Source organism: Gekko japonicus, unplaced genomic scaffold, assembly GCF_001447785.1.
Source record: "Gekko japonicus isolate JY-2015 unplaced genomic scaffold, Gekko_japonicus_V1.1 scaffold2911, whole genome shotgun sequence".
NCBI lineage: Eukaryota > Metazoa > Chordata > Lepidosauria > Squamata > Gekkonidae > Gekko > Gekko japonicus.
The window spans coordinates 119,398-145,380 of NW_015170977.1; the positions used below are offsets into that span (position 1 = coordinate 119,398).

Sequence of the window (25,983 nt, forward strand, 5' to 3'; positions counted from 1 at the left end):
GCACCGGCCTGCAGCGGGTGGCGACTTAGCGGCGGGGCCCGGGAAGGCGATGCGTGCCCCCCTCCCCTGCCGCCGACACCGGGGAGGAGTCTTTCCTCCTCCCCGAACGCATCGGTTATGCTGGATCGTGTTCCACCGGTGAATCCGATTTCAAAGTGCTGAGAAGCTGCGGGGCGCCTGTGGGGTCAGCGGGGATGCGGGACTGCCTTGATTCCTGCGCCTGTGGGAGCAGAATAACAGGCGGCGGAGGGAAACCCTTGGAAACTCTCCCTTGACAATTGGGGGGGGGGGGTTGGTATAAGGGCGTTCTCCTGAACCCTTTGACTCCTTGTAACGCCTTTCAAGCCCTGTTCCTTATTTCCCCCTCCCCACCACCAAAGGTGAACAGGCATTTTTGCACCTCCACCCGGGAGGATTGCAGAACCAGGGGGAGGGGGCTGGCATTCCTCTGTCCCCTGTCTCTGTAAGGAACCAGAACTGAAGCTCCTTAGCATTCCTGGAGTTTCCCTCGCCTCAATCCAGGTAGAGGGGTTGTCCATCCATAGGATGGGGCCAAACGGGTTGGCAGGGGGGCTGGAGAGAAACTGCTGTCTCCTGGGACCCCTGGCATCCGGCACCTGCCACTGGATGACAGCAGAGCCCGACACAATCCTGCTATTGATAGATGTATCCATCTGCAGTAGCAAATTACATTATTGCTGATGGATTTCTTTATAGTTTGCAAGTACATATAGCAAACTTCTTGCTGTAGCTGCTGAATAGGACTTTGCTGTTTGGTGCTCCTCTGAATTGATAATTCTAGCGTCTTTGGGACAGAGATTGTATTAAGGGCTTATCTATACAGTTGCTTCTGACATGAACACACATGGAATTGCCTTACGCTGAATCCGACTCTTGGTCCATCGGAGTCATTAGTGGTTACTCAGATTGGCAGTGGCTTTCCAAGATCTCAGACAGACATCTTTCTTTCACGTTACCTGCCACCTGATCCTTTCACCTGGAGATGCCGGGGATTGAACCTGGGATCTTCTGCATGTCAAGCATATGTTCCGCCACTGAGCCACAGAGGCCCTTTCTCGTATGCTTGCTGTCAACTGTCTTCTGTATGACTGAGGTTGAGGTTGAAGAGAGTTAAATAGTGAAGGAAAGGGTTTAGAGGCTCTTTTCCCACCACGGATCCTTTGTGGGCAGGCACATCACCTGATCAAGGTCCAAGTCATTGGCTCCTGCTGATCCCAAGGTTGTGACCACAGAAGATGCGGCCATCGCATATCAAACTTATGAAGGGAACTGCTGATTCATGATAACCCTGCGTGTTGTTTTGATTATGTAACCAAGATGCAACTGTAGGTTCGATATCTTGTTCCGTTCTTTAATGAGAGGCCTTGGCAGTTACTTCTGAGGTGATTCTTTGACTGCAGAAGGACTATGAAAGAAAAGGGGTGGGTGCTCTTCTTTGTGGTGCAAGCTTTTGAGTTCCACAGGATTCTTTCACTGGGCAGAATGGAAAGTTTGCTGGATTTAGGATGGATATCAGGGCAAATGGGTGGGGTTTTTTTTACTCTTTCTTATGAAGAAAGGCTTTAGAGTTCTCTGTGTCACTACAATGTCTAGCAGGACAGATGGATCCTAGTATGAGTTCAGGATTTTAGCTTAGTACTTTGTCCTGTTTCTTGACTTACCTGGGCCCGGAATGTGGCAACTGCAACACACTTCCAAGGGTTTTCCTCATAAGCGCTGTGGGCCTAGCAAGGACCATGCAGAGAACTTCACACATCACCCTCCTCTCTATAAGCCTCTGATGTTTCCGGGAATCATCTGAGAACATCTACCCAGTGATGTAGAAGACTCAAGGAGCATCCTGTTAAAAGAGAAGAGCAGAAAACAATAGTTTAAAGTGAGCTAGGGTGGTAGAAATGGTTGGTGTGTCAGATTAGGGTTGGGGAAACCCATATCTGAATCCTCACTTGTGCCATGGAAGCTCACAGGGTGACCGTGAGCCAGGCATACAGTCTTAACCTAGCCTACCTCACAGGGTTGTTGTGATGATAAAATGGAGGAAAGGAGAGGGATGTAAGCCTCTTTGGGTCACCATTGGGGAGAAATGCAGGGTACCAATGAATTAAATAATAAAAATTAAATAAATTGTAACTGTTGTCCAATTTTATGCTGTTGGCTGCTTTGAGGATTTTTTTGACTGAATGTATACACTGTAAATAAATAATACGTGTAAGGTTAGGGATTTAATGCCCAGGTTTTGGGTTTTAATGCCCAAGTTAAGGATGCCACATGAGAGCCAGCGAGGTATAGTGGTCAAGATTGTCAGATTAGTATGCAGGAGACCCAGGTTCGAATCTCCGCTCATACCATGGAAGCTTCCCAGGTGACCTTGGGTCGGTTATACTCTTTTATCCTAACCTACCGCACAGGGCTGTTGTGACACTGAAATGGAGGAGAGGAAAACAACGTAAGGTGCGCCAGGTCCCCATTGGGGAGAAAAGCAGGGTACAAATGAATTCCATAAATAAATTTCTCTTCAGGCTTGGGGGGAAAAAATCTAAAAGTAAATCTGTGAATATTTCCCAAATTCAAAGTAGAACGCAACATCCTTGGTGTCTCCAAGAGCTGTTTCGTGTGGCAGATTGCTGCTGGACTACATTCTGTCCGAGCTCTCTCTTCTTGGCGGTGACCCCTCTTTTTCTCTTTTCCTCTAGTTTGATGCCGAGTTTCGCCGGTTCGCCATGAAGCGCTCCACCATCGGTGGCTTCCAGGAATTCTACCAGATGATTCAGACAGTCCACCAGATCCCCTCCGTGGACGTTCTTCTTGGGTATACGGACGTCCACGGAGATCTGCTGCCCATCAACAATGACGACAATTACCACAAAGCACTCTCGTCTGCCAATCCTCTCCTCCGGGTCATCATCCAGAAACGGGGTAAGGCAGCACCCAAGAGACCAGGGTTTATTCTTTCTCTTATGTAGGGAGTTGAAAAGTCGTGTGCTACCTGACTGGAGACCTCAGAAGGCGGATAGTGTTGGGGATATGTCATCAATATAGCAGAGTTAGCCCAGTTTTAGAAGCGTGTTATTGCATGCATTAAATAAACTCCCGAGATGTATATTGCAAAAGTAAAACTTAAGTTTATTCAAGTAGATTCAGTTCACATCCATATTGAAGTCGAAAGGAGAGAGAATCCTCATCTAAACAAGACTGTTCCCTATCACAAGTGGCCAGCTAAATCCGGCATCACGTATGTGGGAGCATGAGGACATTGCTTCTGCAGGAGAGACCTTTAGAAATGAGTGTCTCCATGAACAGCCATGTGGATAGTGGTATTGAACAAAGGGCAAAGCACAAGAGGAGGGGGTCAGAGAGCAGCTCCCTGGTTAGGATAAAGAGAGACATCCCATTAAGGAGATAACACTTGTAGACACTTAGAACAATGTAGCCCCCTTTCCACCCATCAGGGCAAAGAAAGCTGCAAGAACCCAGGAAAAGGGCTATGCCAGGCTCCACCCCCACCCCCCCCATGAAGGGAGGACGGGAAACGCTCCCCTCCAGGCAATGCTCCCTCTAAGCTGTGGAGACTTGTGAGCAAAAATTCTACTTTGTGAGCTACTGGCATTAAAGTTGTGAGCGAGCGACTTGGCTGCTGCATAAATCAGTTTGCTCTGGAGCCATCCTTCCTGAGCTCAGACAAAAATGTGTGAGCCGGAGGCTAAAAAACTGTGAGCTAGCTCACACTAACTCAGCTTAGAGGGAACACTGCCCCCAGGCCACTGGCCCGCCAGGAAGTTTCATGGTGGCATTAATGGCCAGTTCACCACCCCTGTGTGAAACTCCCAGGATGCATCTGTTCAACAAGGCTGGTGGTCAACCTCTAAACCAGTGGTGGCGAACCTATGGCACGGGTGCCAGAGGTGGCACTCAGAGCCCTCTCTGTGGGCACGCGTGCCATCGCCCCAGCCAGGCCCAGGCCATCATTAAAGTGTCGAATTCTCTGCCAAATAATTTTAAGTAAATGAAAGCATTTGGGATTGCTTTCCTTACTTTGTTTGGATCATCTTAAGTATGAGTTGTTTTTTCTAAAGTAAAACCTCAGTATTCAGGTTAAATTGCCGTGTTGGCACTTTGCGATAAATAAGTGGGTTTTGGGTCACAGTTTGGGCACTCGGTCTCTAAAAGGTTCGCCATTACTGCTCTAAACAGTAGACAGTCTAGTTCGGCCTTTCGCTGCATTATGGTAGCACCCAGGCGTACTGGTGCTGGTGAATTCCCAAGTGTGACTGTTTCGCCCCATGAACAAAGCCACAGCCGCTGTGTTGAAAGAGATAGCTAACAGACCGAAGGGATTGACCTGTGAGGTGAGGAAGGATGCCCAGAGGCTGTGGGTGCTAGTGGTTGCTTTCATGCTGACCCAGTGTGGGGTGAAAAGTCTCCTTAAATCATGATGTTTGTGCAGCATGTCTGTATGGAGCACTCCTAAACATTTGGAAGGGCTGTGGGTAGGCTGACAGGGAGATGGGGGCCCTGTGACTTCACAGGAATGGCATGCTGTCCTTTGTCCAGTCCTGGGAAAGATGCTCTGTGTTGGAAATCGGTTGGTGGTGGACAAAAGCAAGCCGTGCTGTGTTTAGAGAGCTCTCCGTGTGGGTAACGTGCCTTTTAAAACCCACGGGCCCGTGCAAACGGAACTCGTTTGGCTTTCCATAAAAATCATTGCTGCTGTCCTGAGTCAAGCCAAGGCACGCTTTAAATCCGAGGAGCTTTTCTGTCTAAACCAGGGAGCTGTTTCTTTCCCTGAGAATCGCTTCTGCTAGCCAACCTGCAGGAACGGGTTTATTTCTGGACTTTAGGAGGCAATAATACTAATTATAACAGAGGTTCTTTTAATAGCCTGCGAGAGTTAGCCAAGTTACGATTCTCTCTCTCTCTTTTCATTTTGGGGTTGGAGAGGACTCCAGAATCCACTCCCAGGGGGTGGGGAGGGGGGGCTAGCTGGAGTCAGACATTCTCTCCGGAAGCCGTCTTGCTGCCCCGAGTGCTGGAGCAGTTCTGCTGTGCTTCAGAGCACAGTTAAAACAACAACAAACATACATCCGCAAAAACAAAAACTGTGCTATCCCCTCTGCCAAAATCTGCTATCCAAATAAACTATGCAAATTAAATCTGTTGCATAAATGTATCACGCAGTCGCCCTCAATCTTACAATGTTGCATCTTGAAGTGTTTCTTGTGGGGATTGGGTAGGAGTGGCAGGAAAAGGGATGGATAAAGCATGGGGGGGGGATGCTTCCCATGCCACTGAACTCCAGATGTTCTCTCTTGTTTTGCCCGCTAGAGACACGTCATAAGACCTCCTTATGAAAGGTGTGTCCTGGGGCCCTCCTTGAAGCCTTTTGCTTTCCAGCTCCTTCATAAACCGAGAAGGGTGATTCTAAGAATGGCTTGAGTGGTGAAGTGGAAAATTGCATTGTTTAGAGCAGTGGGTGTCAAACATAAGGCCCGGGGGCCGGAACAGGCCCGTCCTGGGCTCTTACCCGGCCTGCGAGCAACTGGCATGTATGGAAATGAAAGGTACTCCCCCTTTTATGGTATCCCTTGGGGGGAAAAACTAGTCATGCATGTGATTAAATACATTTATTGGGGCTTTTGTGGGTTCCCCAGTAAATCAATTGCTTTTACTGCTAGGAATCCCTATGAAGAAGGGTTAAAATGCTTGGGGCTCTTTAGCTTGGAGAAACGATGGCTGAGGGGTGACATGATCGAGGTTTATAAGATTATGCATGGGATAGAGCAGGTAGAGAAAGAGGTACTTTTCTTCCTTTCTCACAATACAAGAAGTCGTGGGCACTCCATGAAATTGCTGAGTGGTCGGGTTAGAACAGATAAAAGGAAGTCCTTCTTCACCCAAAGAGTGATTAACACTTGGAATTCACTGCCACAGGAAGTGGTGGCAGCTACAAGCATGGACGGCTTCAAGAGGGAATTAGATAAACATATGGAGCAGAGGTCCATCGGTGGCTATTATCCACAAGGTATAGATAGGGACTCTGGGGCAAGTGATGCTCTGTATTTTTGGTGCTTTGGGGGGGGGCAACAGTGGGAGGGCTTCTAATGTCCTGGCCCCACTGCTGGATCTCCTGATGGCACCTGGTATTTTTGGCCACTGTGTGACAGAGTGTTGGACTGGATGGGCCATTGGCCTGATCCAGCATTGGCTTGTCTTATGTTCTTATGAATCAATTGATTTTGTTTGTATTTTAAGTTAAAAATAATATTGTTAATTGGGGTCACCTGTGTCCTTTATAAAGTTTATATCTCCGGTACTGGGCACTACATTTTATGGCACACGTGGCCCAGCCCAACAAAGTGACATTTATGTCAGATCCGGCCCTCGTAACAAATGAGTTTGACACCTCTGGTTTAGAGGAACAAAGATTTTGGTATTCACGTTAAGTGTGAATGTTATGGCTTGAAGTTAAATAAATCCACGCAGTAGGGCCGTGGTCTTCAACCCATGGAGTCCTTCTTATTGGGACGTGAACACATATAGGACAATCAAAACAAGGACAAACAGATTAAAAAACAGTTTTTATTCGAGAGCTATTATTGCTTTAAATGCTGTATGAATTGGAATTTGGGTGACATTGGTGGTTAAGTTGCAATGTGAACCCTAATGGTTGTGTGAGTGTATATGAGTATGGTTGTGTGAGTGTATATGAGTATGGTTGTGTGAGTGTATATGAGTATGCTTGTAGATCACCGAATGATTGCACCTTAATTTCGTTGTACTATAAACAGTCCAGTGGAGCCTGAGCGGTGGGTGTTGCCTTCTGACACACTTCTGGTGATGTCAGGGGGTGTGGCATATGCAAATAAGTTAATCTGATGAGTTATGCTAATGAGCTCCTGCACCTCTTTTTCTAAGAAATGACCCCTGCATAGCTGCCTCCACCCCCCCCCCAGTTTTTGGAAGGATCTATTTGTGCAGCACATGTGTAGCAGGGCTCCATCATACCTCCTAGCTTTCTTTGCACACATGCTGCAGCAAGAGATGGATGTGTAGGTACTAACAGGCTGGGAAATCCCAGCGATCGGAGCCTCGGGAAGGCAGGGTTTGGGGAGGGGAGGGCTAATGCCATACAGTCCACCCACCAAAGCAGCCATTTTCTCCAGGGGAACTGACCTGCGGATCAGCTGTAATTCTGGGAGATATCCAGGTCCCCCCTGGACATTGGCAACCTTAGCTGGATGGCAAGGCAAAAACACTTGGCAGGAGAGAAGATTTCTTCTTAGCAGAGGCGGGTTCAGATACTCTGGCTCCTCCTCTTCCTGTCATAGATCTCTGGTGTCATGTGACTTCCTGCCGCATGCTTGCAGATCGCTGTGTTCTCACCCAGGGTGAAAAGTGGGTTCCTGGTCTGGAAATACTGAAGACTGCTGCTGTTAGGCCCTTAATACGCTGGAACTAAAATCTGGGGAGCGAACAGGGAAGATTTGGGGGAGGGTTGTACCCCTTAGTCACCATCACCATAAGGTGGCAAGAGTCACTGAGAGCAAACTTGAGGTCTTTAGAGAGGAATTTACTGAGAGGGAGGGAAGATTTCCTCAGCCCTGTACGCTCTCCCGGGACCAAAAATAGGCAGTGTTCCAATAAACAGTGTGGTATTTTTAGCTCAGGAGCCCCATCTGACGAGCTCCGTAAAACAAGGTGTGTGCCGTTTAGGTGCAACGACCTGGTAAAGCCTCTCCCTTCCTCTTTGGTACGTTTTTATTAGCGGTTAATATCCCCAGGTATGTACTCCCTGCAGGGAGTCCCATGAACGTATACTGCCATATACTGAATCAGAACCTTTGGTCTAGCAAAGTTGGTATTGTCTACTCAGACCGGCAGCAGCTCTGCAGGGTCTCAGGCAGAGGAGGTCTTTCACATCACCCGCTGCCAGATCTTTTAACCGGAGACACTGGGAATTGAACCTGGGACCTTCCACATGCTAAGCAGATGCTCTACCCCTGAGCCACAGCCCCTCAAAACTGATTCTTTCATTCAGGCTTGCTTGGGATGTAAAAATAAAACATTCCCCGCTTCTTTACTCCCACTTTCTGTGCAGCACCAACCAGCCCCCCCCCTGATTCCCTCCCCCCCCTCCATCCTGCACCTGTCCTCCAGGTATGTTATTAACCTCCCTCCCCAGCCCCTAGGAATTTGCCTCACTCATGAGCTCCCCCCCCCTTTGCTATGTTTCCCCTCATGATCCCCAACATACCCTGGGTTTATTCCCTGACTGAAATTTGCCTTTCTATAGAGCCCCCTGTCCCAACGTCTGCCTGGGGGCCGGGGTCGTCCCCTGTGACCCCCCTCAGGCTCCCTCAAGCTCCCCATTTTCCCGCCGCTGGTACCCCCACCCTGTGTGAGCAGCAGCCTCTCCCCATCAGTCCCGTGTCAGTGGGGCAAGTTGGTAAATAATACACAGCTGGCCAGCTTCAGGAACTTCCTTTCCTATTGCATTTAAATCTGCCTTCCCTGTGTGGGTAGCAGCATCTGTAATGTTTTTCTCCCTGCTCTGTGTTATCTCCACAGCAACCCTCTGAGGTAGGTTAGGGTGGGAATGATCACATGGACCCAAGGCCATCGGGTGACCTTCATGTGTGAGTGGGGATTCGAACCTGCATCTCTTCCTAGCCCAAGTTCAAATGCATGACCCAGTGTGTCAGTAAAAGGCTGTTATGAGGCCAGGGATGATTGCTTTTGTGGACTTTTCTTTGCCAGGGGGCAAGATGGTGTAGTGGTTAGGAGCGCGGACTCTCTGGGAGAACCTGGTTGGATTCCCCACTCCTCCACATGCAGCTACTGGCGTGACCTTGGGTCAGTCACAGTTCTCTCAGAGCTGTTCTCTCAAGAACAGTTCTCTCAGAGCTCTCTCAGCCCCACCTACCTCACAGGGCGTCTGTTGTGGGGAGGGAAAGGGAAAGGAGATTGTAAGTCACTCTGAGACTCTTGAGTGAAGGGTGGGGTATAAATCCAGTCTCTTCTTCTTCTAAATGGGATGTTCCCCCAGATATGTTTTGTGTGGGTTCCAAACTGGGCAGCATCATTGTCTGCTGGAGTTCCTGTGTTCTATTTTTATGAGTTCAGATCCTGAATGCCTGGATGCTTCCAGCTATTTATGACAGCTTGGCCAATTATTAAAGTCCTATCCTGGCTGGCTGGAATGTTCTGACTCAGCAAGTCTTGCTTCTTCAAATCCACCTGCCTGCAGTAAACATCTCCGGTCTCTCTAGGAGCGGGGGGTGGGGGGGGGATGATTTGCCCTGGAAATGCAGTGAGAAGCCCCGGTGACAGGCAAGCTAGTGCAGAGGTTTCTGGCCTGTTTGGTGAGCAATTAGGGAGGGATGATCGAGGAGTCTGTTTCTGGATTTAAAATTCCATCAGTGCTGGGAATGGGGCTGGCAGGTCCCTGTGATCAGGGGCAGAATTATTTGTTGTTCTGCATTTGGGCAAAGGAATGCTCTCAGGTTGCGTTTTTGGGGGCCTTGGAGCTTGGTGGCAGGAGTCTAAAACCAAAGACATCCTCAGCTGCTCCTTGGAATTGATATTGTTCCCAGAAGAGGTATCAGTGTTCCCTCTAAGCTGAGTTAGTGTGAGCTAGCTCACAGTTTTTTAGCCTCTGGCTCACCCATTTTTGTCTTAGCTCAGGAAGGGATGGCTCCAGAGCAAACTGATTTATGCAGTAGCCACATCGCCTGCTCACAACTTTAATGCCAGTAGCTCACAAAGTAGAATTTTTGCTCACAAGACTCCACAGCTTAGAGGGAACATAACTGATTTTAAAAGGAAGGACTCAGGGCAATGGGGAGGGACCGCATGAAGAATCCCTCCACTGTCCGTCCCCCCCACAAAGATCCGTCTGCAGCAACAGCTGATTTCTCATTGGTGCCCCAGCAGGGGTTCAGCTACTGTTTTCCTTCCTTGTTCCTTCCAGCGTGCGACTCCTTCAGGTCTTGCCAGCTCTCTTGTACCTTGTGTGTACATACACCTTCTCCCGCAGTGTTGGCATATGTTGCAGATGGCAAGAGAGCGAAGCCAGGTGCTCAGGCCTTTGCGAAATAGGGAAGAGCACCTTACCGAGTCAGTCTGCCTCTGCCACAGTTACCTTCTGCAGGACTCCAGGCAGAAGACCTTCCCGCATCCTTCTCTGGTGATGGGCAAAGGACCTGTCTCCGGACAGACTGAGAGTGGGGTTTTCTCCTCCTGTCTCATGCCGAACTGGCCCTGAGGGCTTGAGAGAGACTGATGCCCATTGCATGTGGCAAGGGAATACTCAGTGCAAAAAGCAGCCATTGTCCAAAGGCAGATGATGCTGTAGCCTTGTGAAGCAGATCTGGGTCTGGTCATCGCCCGGCTGGGAGTCCTCAACATCACCTTGAAGCAAGGCAGAATAGAAACGTCTTGTACCACATTAGGTTTGTTTTATTCAATTTTTATCCCATCCCGCAAGCGGGCTCTGGGCGGCTCACAACATACCCGTATAACAATTTAAAAGATGAAAACGTAATACTGTAAAACATTTAAAATTCCATTTCATAAATAGATTACAAGACAGCTATGATCCAATTCAAGGGCTGTCAGCAAAAATTGGCCCATGTACGTATGCTGTTTTATCGTTTTTCCAAGAAGTGGCAAAGTTCCCACAATCAGTTTATGCCTGTGGATAATGCAGGAGATGGAGCAGGTAGGTTAGGGCGGGGGCAGCCGATCTAATGTGGTGTCTGCCACCTGAACCAAAGGCTTGGTGGAACTGCTCTGTTCTACAGGCCCTGCGGAATGGTAGTAAATCCCGCAGGGCCCTGATCTCAATTGAAAGACTGTTCCATCAGGCCGGAGCCAGAGCCAAAAAGGCCCTGGCTCTGGTCAAGGCTAAGTGGACATCCCGCCGGGGCGGGGACCACCAGTAGGGGTTGCTCTGAGGAGGGAGGAGGAGATTGGATTTATACCCCACCCTCCACACGGAGTCTCAGAGCAGCTTACAAACTCCTTTCCCTTCCCCTCCCCACAACAGACACCCTGTGAGGTAGGCGGGGCTGAGAGAGCTCTTTCGAGAACTGCTCTTTCAAGGACAGCTCCGACAGAACTATGGCTTGCCCAGGGTCATCCAGCAGCTGCAAGTGGAGGAGTGGGGAATCAAATCCAGTTCTCCCATATTAAAGTCCGTGAACTTAACCACTACACCAAAACAAAGCTCTTTGGGGGACACAGCAGGAGAGATGGGCCTGCAGATGTGATGGTCCAAAACCGCACAGTTCGTAGTCTGGACAATGATCCAAGAACAGATTTCATCCCCCACCCTTCATCTTCGAATGCATATTCACCAGGATAACAAGAGCCCTTGGGAACCAGAGTGGCGTCGTGGTCAGAGTGTTAGACTGAGATCTGGGAGACACAGGTTTGCATCTTTACTCTGTCAGGGAAGCTTGCTGGGTGACCTTGGGCCAGTCAGACACTCTCAACCGAGCCTACCGCACAGGGCTGTTGTGAGGATAACTTGATGGAGAAAACAACAATGTAAGTGGCTTTGGGTCACCATTGAGAAGAAAGGGGGAGTATAAACAAAGTATATAAATCACCACTTGCCCGTCTTAAATGAGCCCAGCTGATTTTTATAACCCCTCCCTGGTCTGATTGTTTCATTTGTCTGTTTACTCAGCCTCTGTAATTAATGAACAGGCCATTTTGGATTTGCATACATCTAATTCGATGTTAACATGAGAAACAGAACAAAGGTTAATTTTGTTTTCCCCATTTGGATGAATTGGCAGACAGAATGTTTGAGTGAAGGGGCAATTCTTATCTCTGTTAGTGATTTTTGTTTTTTCGGAGCTGCTTGTTTCTGATGAAATCCAAAGTGTGGGAGCCTTGCGGGGGCAGACAGAATATGCTCTGGGCACAGCCTCTGTGGCAAGAGAGGTGCGCGTGGACGGATTCTGGCTTTTGCCGCTGGGACACCAGACCCTGTCCTTTGTGCTCTGAGCTGGCAGCTACAAAGTTAAATATGCGGGTATGCCTCAAAAGGGAGCTGCGGGTGGCTCAAGTGGTTAAGACGCTGAACTGCAGTCACGTGTTAACATGAGAAGCAGAACAAAGGTTAATTTTGTTTTCCCCGTTTGGATGAATTGGCAGACAGAATGTTTGAGTCAAGGGACAGTTCTTATCTCTGTTAGTGATTTTTGTTTTTTCGGAGCTGCTTGTTTCTGATGAAATCCAAAGTGTGGGAGCCTTGCGGGGGCAGACAGAATATGCTCTGGGCACAGCCTCTGTGGCAAGAGAGGTGCGCGTGGACGGATTCTGGCTTTTGCCGCTGGGACACCAGACCCTGTCCTTTGTGCTCTGAGCTGGCAGCTACAAAGTTAAATATGCGGGTATGCCTCAAAAGGGAGCTGCGGGTGGCTCAAGTGGTTAAGACGCTGAACTGCAGGCTGTGGAAGGTCGGTAGTTCAGCAGTTCGAGACCTGACTTGCCACATGACGGAGTGAGCTCCCGTCTCTAGTTCCAGCTCCTGCCAACCTAGCAGCTCGGAAGCAAGAAATTGCAAGTAGATAAATAGGGACCACTTCGGTGGGAAGGTAACAGCGTTCCGTGTGCCTTGGTGTTTAGTCATGCCAGCCACATGACCACGGAAACGTCTTCGGACAGCACTGGCTCTTCGGCTTTGAAACGGAGATGAGCACCGCAACCCTAGAGTCGGGCTCGGCTTGCTTTTGTGGCAGGGGACCCTTTCCCAGGGTGAGAGAACTGAGGTGGCACTCACAAGGAGAGGGAGAGCCTACCTTAGCATTTGAGCTGCTTGCATCCTTTGGTGCCCTGAAACGGCGTGGAGCCCTGGCCCCTCGTGCGAATCTCTCCATTGCTTCAAATTGTCAGAGGCATCGCTGGCCTGCTGCGAGATGGCCAGTGTTTCGGAGCCCACAGATAACAATTGCTAGCGGTGGCCAGACATCGAATCCTGATGACCTGAAACAAAAGGTTCCAGTATATTCCATGACAAGGGTAACACGTTTTTACAAAGGTGCTGGCAGTAAAAGGGGTAGTGGTGGGTGGGGGACGGGGACAGAAACCGTTTTCAAAATGGTGTCTGGCTGCGTCACGGGTTGGAACACAAACATCTGGATTGCCTCCAGTCAGCAGGCCACAGGAGGAAAAAGTACTTGAGGGCCAGTGTGGTGTAGTGCTCAGAGTGTTCAACTAGGATCCGGGAGTGCCAGATTCGAATTCTGACTCTGCCATGGCAGCTTCCTGCCCTGCCCCTGTGGGTCGTTAGGAGGACAGAATGGAGGACAGGAGAATGTTGTGAGCAATGTTCCCTCTAAGCTGATGCTGGCCTGGTGCGAGATGGCCAGTGATTAGGAGCCCACAGACAACAATTGCTAGAGGTGGCCAGACCTGATGACCTGAAACAAAAGGTTCCAGTATATTCCATGACAAGGGTAACACGTTTTTTACAAAGGTGGTGGCAGTAAAAGGGGTAGTGGTGGGCGGGGGGCACGGGGACAGAAACCGCTTTCAAAATGGTGCCTGGCTGCATCACGGGTTGGAACACAAACATCTGGATTGCCTCCAGTCAGCAGGCCACAGGAGGAAAAAGTACTTGAGGGCCAGTGTGGTGTAGTGCTCAGAGTGTTCAACTAGGATCCGGGAGTGCCAGATTCGAATTCTGACTCTGCCATGGCAGCTTCCTGCCCTGCCCCTGTGGGTCGCTAGGAGGACAGAATGGAGGACAGGAGAATATTGTGAGTCACTTTGGGTCCCTGTTGGGGAGAAAAGTGGGGTACAAATGAAGTCAATAAATCCATTTTGCCTCTTCGGAACAGAAGTCAGCAGGCCAAACTTCACTGGCTACTAGGAAGAAGAAGAAGAGGAGATTGGATTTATACCCCGCCCTTCACTTGGAGTCTCAGAGCGGCTTACAAACTCCTTTCCCTTCCCCTCCCCACAACAGACACCCTGTGAGGTGGGTGGGGCTGAGAGAGCTCTGACACAAACTGCTCTTTTTCAAGGACAGCTGTGCCAGAGCTTGTGACTGACCCAAGGTCATCCAGCCAGGTGCAAGTGGAGGAGTGGGGAATCAAACCCGGTTCTCCCAGATTAGAGTCCGCGCACTTAACCACTACACCAGACTGGCTCTCTCTCTCCCCAGGAACAACAGCTGCCCCTCCCCCAAGCCCTACCAAGATCTGTGGACCCCTCTCAGTGTCCTCGTGGGACCGAGTGTTCCCCCCATGCCGTTCACCCTTTCTATGCCACCACTGGTCCCAAGAGCCGTAAGAATGGAACTATTTATGTACCACTGGACAAACTGAGTGCATGCTGTCATCTTAGATAACCTGCACCGACGGCTCACGGTCCGGTACCGTTACTTGCTACGGAATCTGAAAGATGCTGCAGAGCCGAGGCTTCCCTACCAGCCAGAGAGCCATTTTTTTTTTCATATTCAGATGGGGTGCGCTTCGAGTGGTTGCGCTGCCATACGCAACATCGTGCTCCCCTCACACGGAGACCTCCAGCGTTTCAGAATTCTGAGGCTGTGAGAACCGGCTCCCACGGCACAGGCAGACAGGCTGGCACAGTACGGAGCCGAAAGACGAGCTTCAGGGCGAGATACAAACCCAGTGCCTGGCAACCACCGCTGCAGGAGCTGGTGGTGAGAAAACAGGGACCTCCCGCCCTCCAGCGCTGCCAGTTTAAGGGTGTATATTTAGGCGAGGTGTTGGGAGGAGTTCCACAGTGGGAAGGTTTTGTGTGTAAAGACCCATCAAGTCGCAGCTGACTGACAGTGATCTCGTAGGGTTTTCGAGGCAAGAGACGAGCAGAGGTGGTTTGCCATTGCCTGCCTCTGCGTAGCAACCCTGGACTTCCTTGGTGGTCTCCCTTCCAAATACTGACCGGGGCTGACCCTGCTTAGCTTTCGAGATCTGACGAGATAGGGCTAGCTGGAGCCATCCAGGTCAGGGGCAGGAAGCTGCGGACGTCCGGAAAGCCAGCCACCTGATGTCAGAGGCAGGAGTGATGGATATGAACGATGAGGGGGAAAGGGGGGTTGGGTTCGAGCTGCACAATCCCGGCACGTCTGATCCATGCCTTCTTTCCTCCTTCCTTACAGCAGAAGCTGACACCAGCGTCTTTGCCTCCAACTCGCTGCAGCGGAAGAAGAAGGGCCTGCTGCGGCCCGTGCACCAGCGCGCCAAGCCCCACCTGCTGATCGGCATGCCCCAGGATTTCCGCCAGATCTCCTCCATCATCGATGTGGACATTCTGCCCGAGACGCATCGGCGGGTGCGGCTGCACAAGCACGGGTCCAACAAACCCCTGGGCTTCTACATCCGGGACGGGGTCAGCGTCCGCGTGGCCCCCCACGGGGTTGAGAAGGTGCCCGGGATCTTCATCTCCCGCCTGGTCAAGGGGGGCCTGGCCGAGAGCACCGGGCTGCTGGCCGTGAACGACGAGATCTTGGAGGTCAACGGCATCGACGTGGCGGGCAAGTCCCTGGACCAGGTCACGGACATGATGGTGGCCAACAGCCACAACCTCATCATCACGGTCAAGCCGGCCAACCAGCGCAACAACGTAATCCGCAGCAGCAAGGCCTCGGGCAGCTCCGGCGTGTCCACGGACAGCACCCCCAGCCAGCAGACCCCCAGCCCGGCCTCCCAGTACCTGAGCAACTGCAGCACGGCCGAGGGGGAGAGCGACGAAGAGGGCGACCTGGTGATCGAGAGCGACTTGCCTGCCGGTTGTCCCAACGGAGGCCTCCTCGAGAGTCTGCAACACAGCCTCTCCCTGTACAGCTCTCAGGGCTCGCTGCCTTCTCTGAACAGTCACAGCGGCAGCGGAAGCCCGATCCGGGGCAGCCGAGCAGGCAGCCTCCGGGAGGATGGTACGGTCATCACGCTATAGCCCTGGGCGCACACACACCCCTCCCTGTGCCCTGCATCGCAGCGTTTCCAAAGGTCGGTTTGGTGACTGCCTTATTCCTAGCCAGTGGGACTGGAATCTGGGGCACGGGCAGGGTTTCTCCATCTGGGTCCCGAGTCACTACCCCAGTCTGACCTCTCCGTGCACACTGCCTCCTCCCGAGCGCAACGGGTGCTTTCTCCAGCTGCTGTGGCAAAGACGGCGGCCGGGATCGGAGCAATAGGGGGGGGCGGGAGCAATCCACTTTCCTCGAGTCCCCTTCTTCCTCCTCCCCATCGAACCAAAGTTATGGGGTTTTTATTACCTTCCTTCTCTCTTCCCGTCAGCCCCCACCCCACCCCCGCCTGTGCTCCGGGTGGAAAGAGGGGGCTGCCCCCCACGGACGCAGACGATCCCTGCCCCGACCCACTCTCATGAAGTGTTTCTTTTTAGTTGTTTGTTTTTACGACAACATGCATCACAGATTAATATATTGCAATGGACTATTAAATTTTTTTTAAAGAAAGAATGCTCTCAAGTGGTTTTTGGAAACGTGCTGGGGGAGGAAGAGAGAAAGGGTGCCCGGGGAAAGGCTTGGAACCACTTTGGCGAGGCAGTTTGTTGACCACGACTTGGGGAGGGAGGGAGTGGCCGTGGCTCCATGGGAGAGCATCTGCTTGGCGTGCAGAAGGTCCGAGGTTCAATCTCCAGTGACTACAGCTGGAATGATCAGGTCGCAGGTGGTGTGAAAGACATCAGCCTGAGACCCTGGAGAGCCACCGCCAGTCAATTGACAGAGGCAACAGAGCACCTTGGGTTACCTTTGCCTCCAGTGACCTCAACAAGTTGGTCTTTGTTGGGTTTTTAGCAGAGATAAAATAGCTTAGCAGTGCCAGAGTAAAATAATTCAGACTCAGAGTCCATAGAAAGTTTTTACTACATTCTAGCATAGGGAAGGGTAACTGGGATGAAAATAACAACGGAGCTAAATTCCCTACATCTTTACACTACAAAAGACAAGACTAGAAGAGGAGGTAATGGCTGCTCTTCTTTCTGCTTCAGAACTCCAAACAAAGACGGGAAGAGAAGCCATAAAATGCTAAAACACTTTGACACTTTACTTCCAATGAAACTCCAGGGAGAATTTTCCCGGGCTTGTAGTCCTAAACTAACATTGGTTACATGGGAAACATGTGATTTCCTGTGACAACAGAAACAAACATTTAACCCCAGATACACTGAGTGTAATTTTAACTTGTAATACTTGTATCTGTCGAATGATATCCTGGTTTGTCCTGCAGGTGGAGGAAAATTACTTCTGGGCTCCCCCCTACTCTGAGAGCAAGGAGTTGTTGTGCAAGGGTATCTTTGTCATCACCTGTGTGTGGACCCCAGGAAGAGTTCGCAGCATGCATTGTTGAAGGCAGAGCTGGATAAATTTTTTGTGGGAGGAAGTATGCTGAATCTGAAGAGGACCCCACAATTGGAGCTCTCTCCCCCCTTCCTTTCCAGCAACTGAGAATCAGAGGGCCATGCTATTTATTTACTTCATTTATACCCCCATCTTTCTCCCCATTGGGAACCCACGTTTTCCTCCCCTCCCTTTTGTCCTCACAGCAACCCTACGAGGTAGGTTAGACTGAGAGCCTGTGACTTGCCCGTGGCCACCCAGTGAGCTTCCATGGCAGAGTGGAGTTTCGAACACGAGTCTCCCAAGTCCTAGTCCGATACTGTGAGTATGCTGCACTGGCTGTACTCTGATTGGACTGTGCATTTTGAAAGCCTGACTCTTGGGAGTCCACACACAAATTAAGAAACAAGTCCCCAAAGCCATGTGTGTTTAAAAGGTATCAAAATGAAGATGGGTGTTGCAACAGGGGTCACTGTTTGACTTGTGGTGGGTTGCTGGGTGGATCTTTATGGCAGGCCATTTGCCCTCTTATTTTTTTCCCAGTTTGGTGTAGTGGTTAAGAGCTTGGACTGTAATCTGGAGAACCCAGGCTTGATTCCCCACTCTTCCACATGCAGTCAGCTGGGAGACCTTGGGTCAGTCACAGTTCTCTCAGAGCTCTCAGCCCCACCGGGTGTCCGTTGTGGGGAGAGGAAGCGAAGGAGATTGTAAGCCGCTCCAAGACTCTGAGCTAAGGGTAGGGTATAAATCCAACTCTTCTTCATCTACATCGTCTTCTTCCTCCTTCCCCATTATTGGCAAAACTCCTATTCTTTTTAGCAAGGTGCAGGAGTATGGAGAGGGCTTATTCTACCTTCAGTGACAATGAAGACAAAAGAAATTGGCGTGGGGAGGCAAAGTCTGTGGATTATGTAAATTTTATGCTAATTTAAATTCTCCCTGTGTGAGTGTGTCTTGAAGATCCTGCTGCCGGCAGGAAGGGGGAAGGGAGAGTTGCATCATGGGTTAAGCTGGGCTACTGCACACGCGGGTCGGTTGTCTTCTGATTTTATCTGGCCATACTAGGCTTTCCCACCTGCCTGCTTGTGACCAGTTTCAAGAAACAACCCCGGCATCTCTCTGTGTCTCTTTCAGTCTCTCCTGCAAAAAAAGCATCCGTGAAAAGGAAAGAGAATCGCTAGTAAGCCACGACCACAGCGTGTTGCAACAGCAGCTCTACCACATCGAGCTCATTTGCACCCAAATGGTTTGCGGTGACAGGTTTAATTTAGAATGTTAAATCCCAGCAGCACAGGCTTCTTTCCCCCGTGATCTTGTTCTGCTTGAAACTCAGCCAGCTCACTGTTTCTCCTGCACAGCTTGTGGATTCTTGCTCTTTTGGGGTTGAAAGAGGCTGGTGCCGTTACATGCCCTATCAGGATGGCACCGACCGTGGGCGACCGGTCTGGCCTTGTGAGAAGGGAAGCTTTCGAATGACCAAGAGACCAAGCCTCTGCAGGAACACACACAGCCCCTCCTGCCTCCTTATCTGAGCTACGGGAGCCAGAAGAAACAGCTAACCTCTCACTCCGATCTTGCTATGGGGTCATTGAATGTCTCTTGGTATGTCTTGCGATGGATACAGCATTACAATGTCCACGGCTTCAAAAGGGAATTAGATAAGCATATGGAGCAGAGGTCCATCAGTGGCTATTAGCCACAAGGTATAGATAGGGACTCTGGGGCAAGGGATGCTCTGTCTTCTTGGTGCTTGGGGGGGGGTCAACAGTGGGAGGGCTTCTAATGTCCTGGCCCCACTGGTGGATCTCCTGATGGCACTGGTATTTCTGGCCACTGTGTGACACAGAGTGTTGAACTGGATGGGCCTTTGGCCTGATCCAACATTGGCATCTCTTATGTTCTTATGTTCCACATGTGTGTATAATTCTGGCATGCAGTATGGGGAGGGGAAGAAAAATGATTCCTGATTGTCAGAAACTTAAATCCTGCCAGATCCACCTACGGCAGGGGCTGCTACCTCAAGATACAGAAGATCTCCCAAGTTCCAACCTAAGCCCCGGGGAAATGTGGATGGTCATTCAATTGCCAAGCCTGCCAGCAGAGGGCAGTATGAAGCGGCATAGTAGGAATCCAGAGGAAGGAACAGGGTTCAAGACACCTGCCTACGCTACCGGCCTGGGAAATCCAAGTCCCCTAGAGCTGACTGGTCATCAGAAACTTGGTAGTTTAGCTTCACGAGGCATCTGTGCAGCAATTCAGCCACAAGGGTGGTGGGATGTGCCGTCAAATCGCGGCAGACTTATGGCAACCCCGTAGGGTCTTCAAGGCAAGAGACGAACAGAGGTGGTTGGCCGTGGCCTGCATGGTTTCCTACATGGTCTCCCATCCAAGGACTAACCGGGGCTGACCCTGCTCGGCTTCTGAGATCTTTTGAGATCAGGCTAGCCTGGGCTATCCAGGCCAGGGCAGTCCCCCAAGTAGCCCACTTCCATTCCAGATCTGTTGGCGGCCTCCAGGTACCACCCAGGCCCACAAAGTGACTGGTCCCCTGGAACCCAGATCCAGCCACCTTGGATCTTCCTGGCACTGTAGGGCTAGCCCGTCCTCATTCCATGAGCTTCTCCTACAGAGAGCAGCACTGCTAAGTAACAAAAAAATGTGGTGGGGGGAGCTCTGAACAGCGGTCCCAAGAATGGGCTGAGCTGGGAAGCTGGCCTGGCTCCTCGCGTAGCCGATGATCCCAGGCAGCTGGGCTTTGCAGAGCAGAACTCTGCCAGTCGTCGCCCAAGGGCAGGACGCGGAGGCTTGTCAAAATGCTGATGTGCTTAGAGGGTAGCGGCAGGTTTCTAATCCTGCTAGTCTGGCCCTCTCCTCCCCAGCATCCCTGCACAGTCCTGGGTGGTAGAGGGAGAGATGCAGGCGAGATGCTCAGCCTTCCTTTGGAGAAATTACACAGATGGGTGTATTTGATACCCCGTCAGCTTTATTAATTCTCTGCCAACCCACTTCAGCGTGGAGTTTTTTGTGCCAAGGATGGTTTTTTACATCCCTTGAGCACTCGGGCACACCTTAAAACAAAACCAAAAACCCCCATCTCCTGGCTTTTCCAAGCTGCAAAGCGGAGCCCTTTCACGATCGCTTTACTCCAACCTGATGCTCAGGTGGCAAAAAAAAAAGAACAGCAACATCTTTCCAGTGACGCAGAACAAACTGCAGCTTCCTGGATTTAAATTAGGTATCTTCTCTGACAATGTATCTGCAACTGTTAGAAGTTTATGGCAACGTCTTAGCCTGAGGTTGAATTTAGGAGCAATGGTACTTGCAAAAGCCAGTCTTTGCTGCTGCATCTGTGTTGCTGGACCCTCTTCCTGGTAAGACCAACTGTCCTGTCTCTGTAACAGAACTGGAGCCACACATTTCCTAACATTCTCTTGCAGCCAACAGCAATAAACAGATAACAGCAGAGCAGAAAACCCTGGAGTTTCCAAGGCTCTATAGCACGTAGTACTGTTGGACATAGTAAACATGCCTTGACTTCAGATAGTGTCCGTGCACCTGAAAGCTGATACCCAGAATTAAGCTTTGTTGGTCTCACAGGTGCCACTGGACCAGTGTTCCCTCTAAGCTGAGTTAGTTTGAGCTAGCTCACAGTTTTTTAGCCTCCAGCTCACACATTTTTGCTTAGCTCAGGAAGGAGGGCTCCAGCGCAAACTAATTTATGCAGTTGCCAAATCGCTCAGTCACAACTTTAATACCAGTAGCTCACAAAGTTGAATTTTTGCTCACAAGACTCCAAAGCTTAGAGGGAGCATTGCACTGGACTCAAACTTTGCATTATCACTCTTGTTAGTTTTATACTAACTGAATACCAAGAAATTTGGGTGTCTGGTGAAGATGTTCAGAATTGTCACACAGGCCTCCCCCAGAGTGAAGATGTCCAGAGTTTCTGGGGCAGAGGGGATGACTTGTAAGAGCTGTTTCAGATGGGGTGTGTGTTAGCAGTTTGCCTTTCTCTCCAAGGAGAGGAAGGCAGAAAGAAACTTAAAGGGGAGGAATATGTAAGCATCTGTTGTGTGATGTCCCACTGTACACTGCATTGGTCAGGCCACACCCGGAGTATTGTGTGCCGTTCTGGAGGCCTCACTTCAAAAAGGATGTGGACAGCACAGAGCGGGTGCAGACAGAGGAGACCGATGAGGATGATCGGGGGCCTGGAGACCAAGCCCTATGAGGAAAGGCGGAGGGACCTGGGAATGGTCAGTCTGGAGAAGAGGAGGTGGAGGGGGGACAGGATGGCTCTCTTGAAGTATTTGAAGGGCTGTTGCTTGGAGGAGGGCAGTGAGCGGTTCCTGTTGGCAGCAGAGGAGAGGACTCATAATGATGGGTTTAAATTAAAGGCGGGAAGGTACCAGCTGGATATAAGGAAAACGTTTTTTATAGTAAAAGTTGTGCAACAGTAGAACCAGCTGCCTCAGGAGGTGGTGAGCTCTGTAGTAAAAGTTGTGCAACAGTAGAATCAGCTGCCTCAGGAGGCAGTGAGCTCCCCCTCATTGGCATTCTTTAAGTAGCGGCTGGAGAAGCACTTGTCAGGGATGCTCTAGGCTGATCCTGCACTGAGCAGGGGGTTGGACTAGATGGCCTGTATGGCCCCCTTCCAACTCTCTGATTCTATGTTAAAATGTAGCCTGAATTCCGATTTTTGTAGCCTTCTCCCTGTTTTGCATTCTGGAAAGCTGAACCGTGAATGTCCAATCTGATGGATATTCTTTAGTGCCACAGATGCTCTGCCCTGAAGAGCTGAGTAACAGTGGTTTGGTTCCAACAATTCCCTTCCTCTAATGGAATAATCTTCCAGGACAGGAGAACTACTTTTACTGACGGAAGGCCTCCTTCCCTAAACAAACCATTCCTCACTTACCGGGCAAGTGATATGGTTAACCTGTTCTCCTAAGACAAACATTTAATTAGATTTTATAACCCACTGCTCTTCTTGGGCCAAAAAAAACGCCGAGCAGTTATGTGCCTTTTTCAGATCACTTCTGCTCAGGGAAGCAGGACAGACACATCTGCTACAGAACCTGAACCAAAGCCGGCTGCTTCCTGCATTGACCCTTTCTTCAAATGAAAAAAACCAAACACCAGTCATAAGGGTGTTAAAAGAGTTACTGCAGCTGCTTGAGAAAACACTCCCCAGAGCCCCTGTTTGGGTGCGTAACGATCCAGAACGAGAACTTTAAAAATCTGCTTTATTTAAAAAAAACCCTTCCAACCAGTTAAAAATTCCACAGGTTCCTCACAGTGTCGGATGATTGTCGAGCTGTTGCATCTCCCTGTTGCGTTTCTGGAACTGCCTTGGGGGGGGGGGGGGCCGGGGGGGTGCCAGTGGGCGAGCTGGCTCTCGTGGGCTGTGCTGTTGTCTCCCAGGCACAATCCTCCACCTGCATCCTGGAGGAGAATCAGGTCAGTTTAAGTTGCCGCTTCGGAAGGTTTGGGGTTGTTACAACCCTGCGCTAAGATTCCGGGGAAGAGAGACCTCTATTCCCGCCTCCTGCCTCTATTGCACAGTTTTTCCTACTCGTGTGTAAAATAAGACCAGTGTGGTGTGCGGGAGTGAGGAGGAAGAGACTGTCTGGCTTAGTGCAGGAACACACACGATGCCATCATTTCTTGTCCCTCATTGCTGCCCCTGTCTAGGAATCCAGCTTGATGAAGACTTTGGGCCGGGAGAAGATCTTGAGGGCCTCCTCAATCTGCGACAGCTTCTTCTCCAGCCCCGCCCGTCTGTTCTGCAGGTTCAGTGTGTCAGCTCGCACTGGAAGCAACAGCAGGTCTTTCAGAAGTCGCTCTTGGCCTACATGGAGGAAAGAGTAGGGGGGGGCAGACAAGTTACAAGCCGGGTTCCCGCTAAACTCCTTGGATCGTCACCCTGCCCTGGGGCAAAAAATCACGGTGCGCTACAGCCTAAAGATTTATGCACCGGCACACCCTAGTGCAGCTTAGCAGGAACCCTGGTTACAAGTGGCCTCCCTGTCCCTGGTCTGCTAAAGAAATCTTATCCGAATAATCGTATCAGGTTTGACTGAGGGGGTTGACCCTGTGGATGACTAGAACGAGAGTGCCGTGAAACAAAATGGCCTTATGCACACATGAGGAAGAAGAGTAGGTTTCTATACTCCGCTTTCCGCTACCTTAAAGAGTCTCGAAGTGGCTTACAATCATATTCCTAACAGGCACCTTGTGAGGTAGGTGGGGCTGAGAGAGTGATGAGAGAACTGTGACTGGCCCAAGGTCACCCAGCAGACTTCATGCGGAGGAGAAGAACCCGGAGAAGAACCCGGTGCTCCAGGATTAGAGTCCACCGCTCTTAACCACGACACCGCCTGGTATTATGTGAGTAGCAGTATCAGCCAAAGTCTCAGAAGAGGCATTCCCTGAGAAGAAAGGATGCCTTTTCTAAGAAGAGGCTTGCCACTGATTTGACATTTAAAAAAAAAAGTATGTCACAAGGTCCATCAAGGGCACTTCTCCTCCCTCAACTGAACCACTGACTGAACGCTTTAGCCCTAGTTATTGCCCCAACAACCTCCTGCTACAAGCCCCCGTGTGTGTGTGTGTGGTAGGAAGAGGGACCCTCCAATCCTGTTCAGTCTGTGGGCAGTTCTGAATTCTGAGAATGGGGCAACACCACAAAACGGCCACAACAGGTCGCTGGGGCCCAATTGTAGAACATTGTAAGGCAGCCGTTTCCGAACAGACGTGCTCCCCGCAGACTTCCCGGGGGTCTTTTGAAGCACTTCCTGCTCCAGTGGAATGAAGGAAAGCCAGGATCAGCTCTTTGCTTTGAGAAGAGATGCTTTGTCTAAGAAGTAAACTGGTGCCAGGAAACCCATCAGTGGGCACCCACAGGCACTGCAGATCATGGGGATATGGGCTCTGGAGCAATCCGCACCAGGTGGAATCCCACCTTAGTAGATGGGGAAGATGCCCTTGTGATCAAGTTAGCCTTGGGACTCCTCTTTCCTAATACTGTGGAACTGGCAGCTCGGTGAGGCCAGGCTACCTAACACACTCTTGGGAACCCTACCCAATATCCCCAGCTTGACTAGGCTAGACTCAAGGGATTATGGTGTGGAGGGGGAGGTATTTGTGAATTTCCTGCATTGTGCAGGGGGTTGGACTAGATGACCCTGGAGGTCCCTTCCAACTCTATGATTCTATGAAAGGGAGGAGCTAGAAGCGTACCTAGAAGAACTCTGCTTTGAGAAGCACCAGGAGGCCAATCAGGTTCTCAGAGTAAGGCCCACTGGACACAACAACTTTCCATTGGCTAGTTCTCAGCCCAGATAAGAATTTAGGAGATGGCCTTCATCTGCGGTGCCTCAAGTGGTTAAGACGCTGAACTGCAGGCTGTGGAAGGTCGGTAGTTCAGTAGTTTGACCCCCGAGTGTGCCGCATGACGGAGTGAGCTCCCGTCTCTAGTTCCAGCTCCTGCCAACCTAGCAGTTCGAAAGCAAGAAATTGCAAGTAGATAAATAGGTACCACTTCGGTGGGAAGGTAACAGCGTTCCGTGTGCCTTGGTCATGCCGGTCATATGACCATGGAAACGTCTTCGGACAGCGCTGGCTCTTTGGCTTTGAAACGGAGATGAGCACCGCAACCTTAGAGTCGGATTCGACTGGCTTTCGAGCAAGGGAACCTTTACCTTTACCTTCATACTACCTTCCTGTAAAGCAATGCTCCCTCTAAGCTGTGGAGTCTTCTGAGCAAAAAATCTACTTTGTGAGCTACTGGCATTAAGTTTGTGAGTGAGTGATTTGGCTACTGCATAAATCAATTCGCCCTGGAGCCCTCCTTCCTGAGCCAAGACAAAAATGTGTGAGCTGGAGGCTAAAAAACTGTGAGCTAGCTCACTCTAACTCAGCTTAGGGGAAACACTGCCTGTAAGCCTTCCCAAAGACAGAAGCCGTGTACGAGGCCCCAGGTTCAATCTTCGGCACCTCCACTGAAGAGAATCTCAGGGCGTGGGGGGAATTTTACCCGAGACCCACAGAGCCATGGCCATTCTGAGCAAGCAGCACCGGCCTAGACGGGGCAGCGGTCTGACTCCACGTGAAGTAGTTTTGTACGTCCCACCTCCCGTCTTACTCTGTTTGAGGTTGTTCAGGGTTTCCACGCGCTGGCTCTCTGGCATCAGGGAATGGCCCGGGGGCATGGCGGGGTCAGGCACGTTGCGCCGGCGCTCCTCGGCTTCTTTGCGCCAGTGGTCCTTCCTCTCGATCAGGCTGCCATAGCAGAAACGACAGTGTCAGGAGGGCCAAGAAGGTGCAGCAGAGAAAACCGGGAGGAGGAAGCGGCCTCCTTGCCCCTAAGGAGAGGCACATGGGACTGGCTCCTCCCTGCCTTTCAGGTCACCACAAAGTGGACTTCGGGGCCAAGAGCCACCGTGGAGTGGAGTGGAGTTCAGGCCAGCAACAGATACTGCTTTTCTGGCGACAAGGGCCATACACCCAACTTGTTACAGGCCCACCAATGACAGCTGCTGTAGCATAGCTAGATTCAAGTCCAGTAGGAGAGAGCAACAAGATTTTTTTTTGGGGGGGGTCTGAGCTTCCGAGACTCA

General features: G+C 50.6%; 2 protein-coding genes across 2 annotated transcripts in view; one reads left to right on the forward strand and one right to left on the reverse strand.

Annotated features, from left to right (window-relative positions):
* The window catches only part of PARD6A (par-6 family cell polarity regulator alpha), a 17,088-nt gene extending 713 nt beyond the window's left edge, over nt 1–16,375 (forward strand). The window contains exons 2-3 of the mRNA XM_015418963.1: nt 2,715–2,937; nt 15,161–16,375. Of these exons, the coding sequence (XP_015274449.1) occupies nt 2,715–2,937; nt 15,161–15,954 (1,017 nt within the window). The 3' untranslated portion in view covers nt 15,955–16,375. The remainder of the gene's footprint in view (nt 1–2,714; nt 2,938–15,160) is intronic.
* Nucleotides 16,376–23,052: 6,677 nt separating this feature from the next.
* ENKD1 (enkurin domain containing 1) overlaps nt 23,053–25,983 on the reverse strand; it is a 16,842-nt gene continuing 13,911 nt past the window's right edge. Inside the window, exons 6-7 of the mRNA XM_015418965.1 lie at nt 25,509–25,645; nt 23,053–23,213 (exon numbers count right to left, since the gene is read on the reverse strand). Coding sequence (XP_015274451.1) covers nt 23,053–23,213; nt 25,509–25,645 — 298 coding nt within the window. The remainder of the gene's footprint in view (nt 23,214–25,508; nt 25,646–25,983) is intronic.